Source organism: Propithecus coquereli, unplaced genomic scaffold (assembly GCF_000956105.1).
Source record: "Propithecus coquereli isolate 6110/MARCELLA unplaced genomic scaffold, Pcoq_1.0 Scaffold323, whole genome shotgun sequence".
Classification (NCBI taxonomy): Eukaryota; Metazoa; Chordata; class Mammalia; order Primates; family Indriidae; genus Propithecus; species Propithecus coquereli.
Window position 1 is genome coordinate 2,399,886 of NW_012148875.1, and position 15,615 is coordinate 2,415,500.

General features: G+C 35.6%; 1 protein-coding gene across 1 annotated transcript in view; it reads left to right on the forward strand.

Moving 5' to 3' along the window:
* Positions 1-15,615, forward strand: part of SPATA5 (spermatogenesis associated 5) — a gene marked incomplete at its 3' end in the record, with an annotated part of 99,483 nt that overhangs the window by 7,250 nt on the left and 76,618 nt on the right. The window contains exons 5-10 of the mRNA XM_012650404.1: positions 4,453-4,511; positions 5,108-5,752; positions 6,679-6,808; positions 7,080-7,136; positions 8,321-8,444; positions 10,916-11,171. Of these exons, the coding sequence (XP_012505858.1) occupies positions 4,453-4,511; positions 5,108-5,752; positions 6,679-6,808; positions 7,080-7,136; positions 8,321-8,444; positions 10,916-11,171 (1,271 nt within the window). The remainder of the gene's footprint in view (positions 1-4,452; positions 4,512-5,107; positions 5,753-6,678; positions 6,809-7,079; positions 7,137-8,320; positions 8,445-10,915; positions 11,172-15,615) is intronic.

The window sequence follows — 15,615 nt, forward strand, 5'->3', positions numbered from 1 at the left end:
TTTTCTATGTATTTTTAGTTGTCTGATTAATTTCTTTCTATTTTTAGTAGAGACGGGGTCTCGCTCTTGCTCAGGCTGGTTTCGACCTCCTGAGCTCAAACAATCTGCCCGCCTCGGCCTCCCAGAGAGCTAGGATTACAGGCGTGAGCCACCGCGCCTGGCCTCATTCATTATTTAATTTAGTAAAACAGTCTTTACTGTCAGATTTTTCAATAATCCTTCACCAAAGGCTAATTGTTCGAATCAAACTATCAATATGGTTAAAGTATATCATCCATTCTCTTGGATATTCTATATCTAATAGGATTGTGACTCAGTTTTCATCTGAGTCTTATCAAGTCACTTAAAGCATCTTTTAATACTTTAATATTACCCTACTAACAATTTTGGGATACGTTAACATTATCTGCCAGAATCACAGAACATTTTTGCAGGGAGGGGGCCAGGCTCCCAGCAAAAAACCAGGTCCCTTTGGCAGGGTTGCAAAGGATAAGAAAATAATAGAAAATGGAAAATAATGGCAATAAAAGAATACACAGAGACGAAGGTATAGTTTTATAGATTTATAAAGATTATAGGCAAAGCGGGTGCTCAGGAGGCCTGGATTTCTCCATCCATCTCAGAGCCATGAGTGAAGTTTTACATAGTCACTTAAATAGGTACAGAAATCAGTTGCCAGGGGTAACAGATTTACATAACAATGGGTAGTTCCTCTTAGGTTAACAGTTTTTCAAAAGGCTTCTTCAGATCCCTTAACTAACTCTTTCTACGTGAACAAATGATTGATTACAAAATCTTTCAAAGACTAAGTTCTAAGGTAAATTTATCACTTAACAGAGGGGTTAAACAGAGATATATTGGCTCCATATTTTCTTTATCAGGTTATTGTGAATGGAGACAGGTAGTCCAGAGTTTTAAGCAGGAACTGCTCCTCGGGCTAATTGCTTTTAGCCATAAGTGGTTGTCTGTTGGAGGAGGCACTCTTTGATCAGCTCTCATCCTGTAGTTTTTAGCAGACTTGCCTTGCTTTACAAAGCAAGTCCAAACCTTTAGGTCTGAGAATCACCGTGCCTTTGTGGGCTACAGCCGCCACTGTCTTTCAGAGCTGCCCTCCTGAGGTGAAACAGCTTTCGATATGCAAACTAACACATTCACATATTCCTTCAGGGCAAAGCTCTACAAAACTCCTGAGACGTTTCCTGTCTCCAATATATTAATTCATGGAGCAACACATTTTCTAGTCATTAGCTTTATTTTAAAATGTTTTCTTCTCTTTTAATATTTTTGTAGATTCTAAGGTTGAGTTTTGGCGTATTTTTCCCTTTGAAAACAGGATCATATTTTCAGAGCATGTAATAATAGTTTATTGAACAATAAAAAGCAGAAAGGAAAAGAGAAGACAACATGATGAGTACCAGCTGTATACCAGATGCTTTATATATATCGCATTATATGTACACGCACACACATAAACATTTACCCTCTTTCTTCTCCAATTGAATGCTCTAACATCTGCAAGGTATCCATATTTATCCCTTATTTAACAAATGAGGAAATGGGCTAAATGAGAAGTAACTTGCCTACTATTTAATGAGATATTACTAGTTAGTAGTACTGCTTAGATTAAACCAGATTAATCCTCAGACTACATTTTAAAACAGTGCTACAGGTAGCAGCAATCAGTTGACTGGAATTAGCGTTTATGATGATCTCCAAACTAGTCTGACTTCTTGAAAGCATAACAATCTTAGGTGAACTATGATTGCTTATTATAGAGGACTGTGTATGTTTTAAATGAAAGCTTAGTTTTAAAATTTTTGCGTAAAAAAACCTTATGTTTTAAATGTGGCAGCAGAGTGTAGACAAGAAAGTTAATTTCCAATTAGGAAAATAAGTAATTTTAATCTGCTTAAATCTTTTACTTGCAACTGAAAAATTTTATTAGTAGTGTTAGAGCTCCTTCTAGTGGAAATGATTTTATCTGCACCCATACACATTCTTTTTCATTTCTTTTCTGTTTTTTTTTGAATCAGGGTCTTGCTCTGTTGCCCAGGCTAGAGTACAGTCATCATAGCTCACTGCAGCTTCAAACTCCTGGGCTGGGCTCTTGCCTCAGCCTCCCAAGTAGCTGGGACTACAGTGCAAGCCACACCACACCTGGCTGATTTTTCTGGTTTTTGTAGAGATGATGTCTCACTCTATTGCTCAGGCTGGTCTTGAACTCCTAGCCTCAGAGATCCTCCCACTTTGGCCTCTCAAAGTGCTGGGATTACAGATGTGAGTCACTGCCCCTAAATGCCCATTCTTTTTTTTAAAAACAAAACTGGTTAAGTATTTTTACTGTTCTTGTACATCTTTATAAATATCTTCTAGTCAAAGTAATAAAGAATTCAAGTATAACTTGATTCAGAGTTTTATAAACAGAAGTATGTAAGCATTTAAGGAGATACATACAATTTCTTCATTAGTTTATACATATATTTGATTCACGAAATTTCTTCCTTGTTCTATTTCTTTCTTACTCTCCCTTTAATATGAATATATAGTTGATTCTCATGATTTGTGGTACTTATATTCTGTTAAAGTTGCCTTGAACACTATTAGCAGATACTGAATGATTTCTCCTAGGGGGAAATATGTACATACATATACATGTCTTACATAAATTATAATCGTTTTTTTTTCTTGTTTTGAGACAAAGTCTCACTCTGTTGCCCGGGCTAGAGTGCCATGGCTTCATCCTAGCTCACAGCAACCTCAAACTCCTGGGCTCAAGTGATCCTACTGCTTCAGCCTCCCGAGTAGCTGGGACTACAGGCATGGGCCACCATGCCCAGCTAATTTTTTCTCTATATATTTTTAGTTGCCCAGATAATTTCTTTCTATTTTTAGTAGAGACGGGGTCTCGCTCTTGCTCAGGCTGGTCTCGAACTCCTGACCTTGAGCGATCCACCCGCCTCGGCCTCCCAGAATGCTAGGATTATAGGCGTGAGCCACCGCACCCGGCCATAAATTATAATCTTAAATCCTCAAAGCAACTCATTCTGGTGGATTCTATAATATTTTCTTTATTTTACAAAAGAGGAGGTTCAGAAGTGTTAAGGGATTTGCCTGAGCCTACCCCACTACAGGTACCAGAGTTGGATACCCTGTCCAGCTGGCCCCAGAGCTGGGGCTTCTTGTACTACATTGTGCTTGCTCCCTGCTGTGTACATTCTGTGGTTATTTCTGAGTGAGAGCTGAAACAAGGGGCAAAGTGTCACTTTGTCCTACCTCAGATGGAACATGAGTGTTGGGTGACCCAAAGTTTTTCTTCCTCTTCCATGTTCACTGATGACTGCAAATCATCCTTGAGAATTGATTTTGGGGTACAATATATTTTTGCGAGTAGGTGAATTTACAATGACATCACATACAGATATTGAGGATTGACTGTATTGTTTTATTACTGATAACGTGGTTGGAGAATAAGATTTAGGTTTTGACCAGATGGGCTTGCTAATAAATACACTTCCCCCAGAGCTAAACTATCCCCCTCTCCACTAGTCATTGACAAAGTTGGATAGTTCTTTGACTTCTCTCCTGATATAGGCTGCTTATGCATGGAGGAGGAAGAAAAATGCTCATGTTCTGAGAACTCTCCAAAAGCAGGTTTCTTTATATAGTGTAGTGATATTTAGGTGTGCTCACTTCCTGCACTTTAACAGGAAACTCTCTTGTAAGATACAGTTATCATTAGGAAGCAGGGGATCTTATTTTTATTAGGTATGCCCTTTCTCCAGAATAAACCTTCATTGTAACCATTATTCTCCCTTTTTCTATTTCTACCTCTTCAGGTAACATACTATAGGATTTAATTTTCTTGAAGAGATAATTTATAAATTATATAGAGGGAATGAAGTAAACTATTAATAATAGCCTTTCTCCAAACTAGGCAAGTTCACAGAAGGAATGATTAGGTCAGTGTTTCCCAAATGCTTTTGGCTATGACACATGACAAAAAATACATTTTTCATCATGATTCACTCATCCACCGATACAGCACGTGTGTGTGCCTATATGTATATGTGTGTGTAAAAAATTAATATTTTACAAAGCAGTATTTATCCTTCATGTGTGCAGTGTACTCTGACAGTTCTTATTCTATTAAAAAATGCTGGATGGGACTTACTGAAATGATTTCATGACCCCACTAATGGATAATACCCTATGTGTTGAAGAACACTGATTTAGGCCACTAAGGCACCAAATTGCAAATGATAGTCTCATGGCTATAAGAAGTATCTGAAAAATGTAAATCATTTCAAAATTGTATAAATTATTTTCAGTCTGTAAATGAGTTATTCTTTTGGTTAGGTCTATATTATAACTGCATACACGTCATTTTATACCATAGTTTAGTTTCTGGTATACGTAATGCTGATTTCTGTCTCCTTGTCTTCCTTTTTACAGTGACAAAGATATGGACATTAATGAAGAAGAACTGACTGGTTGTATTCTGAGAAAACTAGGTGAGACGTATATTTGAAATTGTTTTCCTACATTTTAAGCGGAAGGCAGCAGCAAATAAAATGTCTTTGAGGTCTTGTATACATAGTAGTTTTCTTCAAAATAGCTTAGAGAATATTCCCCTCAATGAATTAATATCCTTTTAAGATGGGGATGTGTTACTTTTCCCAGTTAATTGATTGGCAGTTGAGCAGTAGACAGAATATGACTTGAATATGGATAAAGTCAGTGGTAGAATTGAGACTTTTTAACCCTTATGCTCTTCCTTTTTCCAGTGAGAAACATTGTTTTGGAGTGTTGCCATTTAGGTGTGCCATTTTAGTCTAGCGAACATGGAATGCTTGGCTACTTGTTGATACAGTTAATAGAATCTTAGATCTATTGATTATAGAGGATTTCGAAGAATCATCTTGTCCTTCAGATAGTTCTATATTATGGGAGAATATTGTTTTTCATGACAATTACTTTATTAATACTCCATTTTTGATTTAGTACTTTTAGTCAGATAGTTTTGTTAATAGATGAAATAAATTGCTATTTAAACATTAAACTGGTGAAAAATTATGCTAACATATATATTTAATAAATTGTTTTCTAGATGGCAAGATTATTTTACCAGGCAACTTTCTGTATTGTACATTCTATGGACGACCATGCAAGTTGCAAGTGTTGCGAGTTAAAGGGGCAGATGGTATGATGTTGAAAGGGCCTCAGAATGACGCTGACACTGATGCCCAGGGAGTGGCCTCTCGACGGTCCAGCATGGAAACCAGTAGCCTGGATTTATCCTTACAGCTAAGCCAGTTAGATCTGGAAGAGCCCCAGAATCCAGCATCAAGAAGTACTCCTCGTAAACCAGTAGATGACAGACTTATGAATAAAGCTGGTGATGTTTCGTTGGATGTTACACAGAGCCCTGGGGATGGCAGTGGACTTGGACTGGAGGAAGTAAAAGGTCTTAAATGTAGTTTTGAGTCTGCCAGAAAAGGAAATAAGCAACTTAAAAATGACGAGAGACTGCTAAAATCCACCAGCATGGGAGCAAAGCGCAATACGGATGCTTTTTATTTTATTTCTTCAACAACAAGAATCCGTTTTATAAAGAATCGTGCAAACTCAAAAAAGCAAGATAACCAATTCAGAGTAACTTATGACATGATAGGAGGCTTAAATAGTCAGCTGAAAGTAATTAGAGAAATGATTGAATTGCCTCTCAAACAGCCCAAACTTTTCAAGAGTTATGGTATGATTTCTTATTTTATTGCACCTGAAAGTGTTAAATTTAAACTAAAAATAGTTGATCAATTCCACTTATCTAATGGTTGCTCATGTTCTTTTCCTTTTTTTATTTCTCGAGTAGTAGGTACAGTAGAAGATACCAGGTGCTATGGGAAATGCCAGCTAAATTAGCCATTTTTTGTGCTTTGGTCTCTTTAAGTTGTAATTTAAGTTAGTGATAGCCCTGTCTCTTTTAATAGCATATTTCCACAATTGCTTATATTAGGTCTGTAATAAGTATCTTATCATGCTAGATCAGCTGTAATGACTAAAGAAAAACTACTCAAATACATTGAATAAAACTTTTTTGTTAGGAAAGGCAGCTGTGTGCTGATCTCTGCATTGAAGCAAGTAGTTAAAGGAGTGGCTTGACTCTCAGGAAGCTCAGGGCTTCCTTTGTATAGTCATTGTGCAGATCCTTTGCATATATTTGCTATATACTATCTCTCTGTTTTTCCTTTTCATCAGTCTTTTTATATATAAAATGAACCCTTGGATTGACGTTTTGCTAGTAATGTTTATAATCTTCCAGATGGCTAGTTGGGAAGAAATTGGGATTGGTGGCTTGTTTTTGTCTGTCCATGTTGGCTGGCTTTGTTTTCTGATCATTAAACAGTACTGTGTGGGATGGGGCATGACAACAATGTGGATGTCCAGTTTTTTACAACATGCTTCTTCCATTATGTGGTATACAGAGAGAAAAAGTCGTTGCTGGGGATCAATGCTTGGGCTAGTTAGTACACCTTTCTTGGGGGAAAAAGAAAGTCTGACTCTTTTTTGTGATGCAAGGTGAATTTACATTTTATAACTTGTCTTTGAAGTTGTATGGCAGCATTTATAAGAAACCTAGTAAGGCTGAATCAATCCAGTGTTCTCTTCTTTTTCTTCTAGGAATTCCTGCTCCTAGAGGAGTGTTACTTTATGGCCCTCCAGGTACTGGAAAGACAATGATTGCCAGGGCTGTTGCTAACGAAGTCGGAGCCTATGTATCTGTAATTAATGGTCCTGAAATTATAAGCAAGTAGGTGTATGATTTAATAGAGTAAACTTAAAATTATTAAATACACTTCTCAAATGTGGTTTTTAAAAATGGCTGGGTGGTATTCTGTCTGAATGTTTCATACACCGAAATATTTTAAATTTGTTCTTTAATATGTATAAAAATTAAGTTTAGAAAATAACTTTTTAAAGTAATTTTAAGTATCTAGAAATATTTGAAAAGTCGAATTAGCTTTTATAGACAAATCTCTAAAAACAATAAGAAATCGTTAAATGTATTTTATTTTTTGCAGATTCTATGGTGAGACTGAAGCAAGGTTGCGTCAGATATTTGCTGAAGCCACTCTACGGTACTCTTTATTTTTAAATGTTTTGAAATTAATAGTCTGTGTTAATCAAAATGAGATACTAGCACTGCATAGAAAGCATAAAGAATAGTACAAAATAATAGTAATAGAACTAGAAATAGATTGTAAATCTAATGAAATTCTACTCTTTCTGTATAATATTGTTTTAGAAGTTTGATAAACGAGTTATTAAATTACATAAATTAGAAGAATTAAGACAGTCGTTTGATAAGCCATGTGACCTTGCTCGAGCATGTAAGTCTATGACTTTGTTTCTTTAGGGTATTTAGGCATATCCAGTATATTTAGTTCCCCTAGTAGATTGTATTGTCATAGCCCTTTATGCTTAAATTTTTTTATATTAAACTTTGCTTCAATGAGACAAATCTTTTGATCATTAAAAACTATTATTGATTATTACTGAGTTTAGACTACACTGTTACATTGTAATGGGTATTAGAGTATGATCCATAACTTGGTCTAATGTAATATTATTCATAATACAGCCATGTCTCTACCATTGTTTTGGTATTTAGCATCATGATTACTGCTCTTTTATCAAAAGAACTGTCATTTTTAAAGATTCCCACCCCCCTCCCCCAGTGATAGTAGATAAAATAAGTAGTTTGTAGTTCTAGTACTGTACTGAAAATTTGAGAACCAGTGGTATACCTTACTGTTTTAGTATGTTTTTATTGTTATTTTGTTTATGGCAGTTGAAGTTTTCATTTCTAAGAGAATTCACATCTTTTTATGAGAGAATTGATCATCTTGAATCTTTTTTAAAATAGGTTAAGAAAACATTTCTAGTTTATGTCCTTTGGACTTTAAACCTGTCCCAAGGGACAATATTTTTGGCCTCAGTTTCTGAATTCACCCAGTCATAACTATTTAGTGGGCATTAGTGGGAAAGTTCTGCCAGGGCATGGCATTTCATCTCGTGAGCAATAGACTCTTCTAAATACTCTGCCTTTTAATTGAGGGCAGATAAACTAGAATGTGAGGTTGAGAAGTTAATAATTTGGGCTAGAATTAATCTAAGGTTTTTTAGCTTAACATTCTAATGCCTTTTGTAATATTATTAAGTAAATCCTAAATTTGGTATGTTGCATTTCAGTTAAAAAATTGAAACTAAATGTAATTTAAAACTAAATGTAAATTAGGGATTTCATTTTGTTTGCTTTTAGGCACCCATCAATTATTTTTATTGATGAGCTGGATGCACTTTGCCCTAAAAGAGAGGGAGCTCAGAATGAGGTGGAAAAAAGAGTTGTAGCTTCACTCTTAACACTGATGGATGGCATTGGTTCAGTAAGTAGAGCAATAGTATTGATTCTGTGTGGGAAAGGGTTGAAGGGGTGGAATTTTTTTTTTTTCCCCCCAAAGACAGAGTCTTGCTCTGTTGCCCAGGCTAGAGTGCAGTGGCATCATCATAGCTCACTGCAACCCCTAACTCCTAGGCTCAAGGGATCCTCCTGCCTCAGCCTCCAGAGTAGCTGGAACTACAGGTGCACACCACCACGCCTGGCTAATTTTTTTTCTATTTTGTAGAGCTGGGGCTTCACTATGTTGCTTAGGCTGGTCCTGAATTCCTGGCCTCAAGCCATCCTCCCACCTTAGCCCTCCCTAAGTGTTGGGATTACAGGTGTGAGCCACCATGCCCAGCTAGTTGATTCTTATTAATATATTAATATATGTAGAATCCAAAACTATTGAATGTTTCTGAGTCTTTGGGTCTTCTAGGAAAAAGGAGAAATATTAGCCATAGCAACTAGAGGAAAGACCCATGAAATAATTAGCTTCAGTAGATTCTTTAGTATTTTGTAACGGCTAGGACAGCATCATAACCTGGCATGTTTTTTATGGCATGTAAAATAATGTATTGTGATAGATTTCTTTTGTGATAAATACTATTAACTTAAAAACTTGAAGTGAAGATCACTAAGGAAGATTCAGTGGTTAAATTTTCAGTGATTTCATTAAGAAATTTGATTTGTGAGTCTTACTACTCATGTAAAAGTTGATTCAAGGCTTTGTGCTAGGCAATTTGAAGGAAAGCAGATGAGAATAATGGAAAATGTGTAGAACGTTTAAAAAGAATTTACTCATATTACCAGATTCTATGATAGGTATACATTCTTGTATTAATAAAAAAACTGTATGCTAATTATGAGAGGAAGATACATAGGACTAATATAGAGAATAGCAATAAAAAAAAATCCTCTCAGACTCTTGACATCCATTAACTAAAAAAATACATTTTTTTCCTGGATTGTAAATAACTAAAGGTTATTAGAAGCATAATATGTTAGAACCAAAGGAAATTTTAGAAATTTTAGAAATTGTATAGTCCTAAGCCCCTTTGTGCATGTTAAAAAACTGGACAATTAGAATTTTTTGGGTTTTACTGTCTAGTGGTAGAAATTGAATATGTGAAAATAATATGAAGGTTTGTTATTAAGTCTGTTATTTACTAACGTGTTGATACTTTTAAGGGTCTACAGGAGAAAGGTTGTCACCTGGTGGAGGCTGGATGACCACCTAGTTCTCAGTCCTGGGGCAGTACCAAAGTGTGATTGTCATGTCCCAGGCTTGGTTCTCAGCTTATAAAGTTGGAGAATTTCATGTTGTTAGTATGTTGGAGGTGATGGAGCTCTGAGGACTGACCCATGATAACAACATTCGCAAGAGACTGATGTGTAAATTGGGATGCCAGTTTGTCCATTTATAATACAATAAGAAATGTAACTATTAAGTGGACCAAATATTATATTTATGGATGACTATATTTTTACCTTGAAGGTAGATATATTCTGTATCTATAATATAATAAAGCAGTATTATAATCAGAAGGGTTCTTGTTGAGTAGGAAATCAGGTGGCAGGCTCAATGTTGAAGTGTATCGATCACTGTCAGTTGCCTCTTTGCGTCTGGAATACGTCTCTTGTGGATTGGTGTTCTTGGCTTTGGGCAGGACAGGAAGCATGTGACACTGACGTTTTAGTCTGAAAATATTTAAGGGCCTGTATTTGTGCTTCTAAACTCGTAATTCATAGATTCACTGTAGTTCATGCATTTTCTGTTGGCACATTCAATATAATTTATTAGGTTTGAATTTTTTTATGTAAATCACATTCCAGTTATGCCTGTCTCTGAGATTACACTTGGGTCACCTGAATAAAACATTGGATAATTTCTGTGGGTGGCTGATCATGATCATAGTTCTTTATTATTTGTTGTTCCTAATTTCATTTTCAGAGAGTAAAAATCCGTATGTATTCAAGAATGGTTGATACTTGGATATTGGTTATATTGTTGGCTGTCTTTTCAGGAACTTAAAAATGTATCAGAATAAAAAAGAAAATAGTATGTGAGGAAGAATTCTTAGGCAACTTAGAGTCTTGTTCTGTATGTAGGTCATAATCTTCTAAGTAAGGGAAAAGGACTATTTAAAACAACTAAACAGAAACAACTATATGGTAGACTATTATAGGTTGTTTATGAGAATGGTATAGTTTAGGTGATCTGCTAAGAGAAATGTCACTTATAGTAGATGGAGAGGTAAGTATTAGAAAGCTTTCTAGGGGAGGAAGTGGTTAGGCTGAGCTTTGAAAAATGTGTAATAAAAGTAATAAATGGGTAATAAAAGTGTAAGGGATAGGATTTAGTATCCTGGACAGTTAGATTCATCCTTGTCTATATAGTCAGTGTCAGCCTACTCTCCCCCTTTTTTTTAAATCTTTTAGAAAAATATGTAATGTATTTTCATTTTATTTTGTTAGGAAGGAAGTGAAGGACAAGTGTTGGTCCTTGGGGCCACAAATCGCCCTCATGCTTTGGATCCTGCACTCCGAAGACCTGGACGATTTGATAAAGAGATTGAGATTGGCATTCCTAATGCTCAGGACCGGCTAGATATTCTCCAGAAACTGCTTCGAAGGGTACCCCATTTGCTCACTGAAGCTGAACTGCTACAGCTGGCAAATAGTGCTCATGGATATGTTGGAGCAGACTTGAAAGCCTTGTGTAATGAAGCAGGTGAATGTGATTTCCTATAGTGAGTCTATATTGATGGACTTCAGTGTATATACTGATAGTTTATATTTCACTTATTTCTTAATGGAAATAGCTTTATTCTTTCTAATCATAAAATATATATCTATTGAAAAAACCTAGATGATTCAGAAAACTATAAATAAGAAATAAGAATCACTTTCAATCCGACTTCCTAAAGAAAGCCACTGTTAAAGCATTTACAGTTGACCCTCTGTATCTGTGGATTCAACCAACTATGGATTGAAAATATTCGGGGAAAAAAAACCACAATCAAAAGTAACAATACAGCAACAAAAAATAATACAGAATTTTTTGGAGATTTGCAACAATTTGAAAAAACTCGCTTTTTCTTTCCTTCCTTCCTTCCTTCCTTCCTTCCTTCCGGGGAGGGACAGGGTCTCTCTCTCCGTGGCCCAGGCTGGAGTGCAGTGGCCTCATCATAGCTGACTGCAACCTCAAACTCTTGGGCTCAAGCCAGGCTAGTTTTTCTACTTTTATAGATAGGAGGTCTCACTCTTGCTCAGGCGGATCTCGAACTCCTGTCTTCAAGTGATCCTCCTGCCTTGGCCTCCCAAAGTGCTAGAATTACAGGCGTGTGCCACCACACCTGGCCTATCTTTTTCATCTCTGATTGAGGTTATTTGAATCCTTTCTTTTCTATTACTGGTTAATCTAGCTCATGTTCTGTATGTTCTGTTTATCATTTTAGAGAACCAACTTTTTGTTTCATTGATCCTTTGTATTATAATTTTTGACCAACAACTTGAATTTGAGTAAACTATAAACTTGGTTAATAGTGTGACTTAGAAGAAAGCTAACACAACTGTGAATCTGTGAGCATTTAAAACAATACAGTTACACTCTAAGTGCTATAGAATGGACATAGGTATATCCAACTTATTGAACATACATTGGCATACCCATATATTATGTGTGCATTGAACATAAGAAAAAAATTTATTCCATATGGTAAATTTGAGTTACTCTTTTAGTTTTAAATAAAAGAATTGAACATTTAATGTTGCATCCCACCTAAATTTAGAGGAATTATTAGGGGATAATTTGAGTGGCTCTCAGTCTTTTAAAATAAATACCTAGGCAAGTTTGGACTCATACTTTTTTTTTTTTTTTAAAACATGCTTAGTTTCCTTGGGCAAATGGAAGCAGTCACAATCATTACACTGACCTTAGATTTACTCATAAAGTTAGAATTATTGTTTTTTTAAGAAAGAGTCATGGTGGTATCTTAATCTTTGGAGGCAATATTAATGACTTGTGGTACAATTATAGGTGCTCGATAAGTATTTTGTCATTGAATTGAAGGATAATCTGAGAAATATATGTGAAAGCTGGGAGATGTAATTACTACCCCTCACCCTTGGTAGAGGTGAAAAATGTTTATTAACCTCGGAGTTGAGGTTAGTTTTGTTTCTAAACACCTATTGGGATTCATCTCCCCCTCCCCCCCATACCCTTGGAAATTTCTGCTTTGTGCTTAGGAAGGAACTCTGGTTATTCCTACCTTTATAAGTAGCAAAGAACAAGTTATAAGTGCTATGTAATCCTCAAAAATATAGGACGGTGAGGCTGTATTAAATAAATGCTGCCACTGTTTTTAACATTTCCAGTCCATTTTTGCCTTCCTACTGACAGATTTCTTGGCTTTGGCTTTCACTGTGGACTTTAACTAATTTTGTTTAAAACAAATGCTTTTCAGGAGGCATTTTTATTGTTTACTAGTTGTGCTGTGCTTAAGTGGAGTGCTTATGAAAGGCCACTGGCATGTCTGAGTAGTTAAGGCACCTTAACCAGATTTGTCGGTTTGGATGATAAGAGACTCCCATCTTTAGGAGATGGAGAAGGGTATGTAAGTTAATTCTGTCTCTATTATTTATTCTCCCCCATGGAATTAAAATTTATTCAAATGTTCTTAGTTCAGGACTGATCACTCAACAGGGATTCTGAAACTTTATCATGTGTCAGAATCACATGATAAATCTGTAGAACTTACTAAACCAGATTGCTGGGCCCCACCCCCACAGTGTCTGATTTAGTAGGTCTGAGCCGATGCCTGAGAATTCAAACAAGTTCTGGAGTAATGCTGCTGCTGCTGCTGCTGCTGGTATGGGGACACCTTGAGAGCCATTGACCTAGAGCATTGGTTTTTAAACATCATTATGCCTCAGACTCACTTGGGAAGCTATATGCACACACATACACACATTTTTTTCTCATGCTCGCACACTCAGGCTCACACATTTCCACCTGATAACTTAATTGGTTAAGGGAAGTGGGGAACTGGAATCTGGATGTATAATGTTTCCCAAGTGATTTTTGAAGTAGCCGGTCTTGTACTTGCCTGTGAGTAGGCATTTGAGTCATTGATTTAGGTGCGTGGTTCTCCAGCTTAGAAGTGGAGAGTGTTAGTGTTAGAAATCACTTGTAGAGCTTGTTAAAACACAGTTCTGGGCTGTATTCTGATTCAGTAGGTATAGGTGGGGCCCAAGAATTTGCATTTCTAACAAGCTTGCAGGGGATGCCAATGTTGCTGGTCCAAGTACTACACTTTGGAATCAGTGATTTAGGCCATCTAACTACCCAGTTTTTGAAGATTCTCTGTAACTTATTTAAATAACTGGATTAAATTTAGGTAATGTAATTCTTTGACTACCTCTAATAGTGTTGAGTTTCTTCCCAGAGTTTTTATGTTATAGTAATGTACTATTCAAAAGTACGTCATCTAACCGTCTCACTCGGGAAAATCAATGTCCAAATTTGTCTTGCAAGTTATGTATAATGGTTCTGAATAAACTTAAAAAGGCAAATAATTCTGAAAGATAGAAAAACCACAAGTAAGGAAACAGTTAAGAATTAACAATTAAGAATACAAATAAGAACCCAGACATGTGTTTTTCCTAAACATTTGCTTGCTTATGATTTGTGGACCTGTGTATTCATTGTGTATTCATTGTGCGTTTTGTGTGTTGTGTCTCTGATGGTTTTCCCTCTTCCTGGACTGCCGTGTAGTGGAGGAAGCTCTGCCCTTTTAAACAAAACATGCATGAATATCTAGTAATAGCATGAATTGAAATGATCGAAAATTTCATAAAATATAGTGAACTATGCTTTCTAATTATTTTTGTAATCCAAAGGTTATTGTTTGTGGGATATTATTTAATAATACTGAATCCTTGTAGTGTATATGTAGATTGTGTATTCTTTTCCAGAGGATAGAAAGTTACAGTTTATTCCATAGTTTGCAAGAGTGATACTATATCTTTTGGAGTGCGCTTAGTCTAAACTTTTCTAATCTTTTAGTCAAGTGTTATTAAATATTTTCCATATCTTTTAACTTTATTCCCATAATGAATATGAAAGTTGGAAATAGTACAGTAGTTAGTGTTGCTTTCAACACTTGAATCTCCTATTATCTGAGCAGATACGTTTAATGTTGATGACTGGGCGTGAATCTTATTTTCAAATGTTATGTTTTCTTTTTAATTTTTGAGCTAGAGTGTGGTTTGATATGTCATGACTTATTCAAAGACCTAATGTTTTATAGTTCACCTTTTTAAGCAAAGAGCAGCTGTATTTTGAAATGTTTTATCTCAAGCAGACAAGTTGTTTACAAGCTTGACTCTAACACATCCTGACATTTAATGTCTATGTTTGTATTCCTCCTGGGATTAGGCTGCCTTTCTAATTAATTAGTTGCATCACCTTTTATTAATTCTCTCAAAATTTATAATGTTTTAAATTAATAACATAGATAAGCATACTGCACTTTTTTGGAAAAACATGAAATGTTAATTATGTAGCAGTGACATGAATTATATAAACTCTGTTGAATGTTAGAAGATGCTTAGCAACAATGTTTTCCAAATATAGGGATTTATTATAAACTTATCCTTCTAAGGCTGCCTGTGCCATTTCAGGAGAGTGAATATAAATAGAGCTTGATTTCTTCAAGAAGTGGACTGAGTCATTTTGTTTACAGTGAAAGGAAGTATTTGCTTCACATCTCTAAGAATTTATCTTTAGCATCCTTGTTGATTACACATCATTTCAACATGTTCATGGCAAATTCTTGGTCCCTGATAAGATAGCATCACAGAGCAGGAATAATTAAAACTCTTATTTAAATAATGATTTTTGTCATTATATCACTTTAAATAGGTCTAGTAACAATTCTGAATCTAATTACTGTAACTTTTTTTGAGATGGAAAATTTTATCTGTTTTGTCCAGAGTTCTGAGATATTTACGGCTCATTAGTCTTCCCTTCTACTCCCCACTAGCTTATTTTTACAGGAATTAATGGAGCATCTGCCATGTACATAATAGTGTAGCTCTTATGAGAGGTTCTCTAACTTTTTTATCATTTTTTGAATTCTGCCAATGCCATTTTTTGTTAAAATTAAAATTTT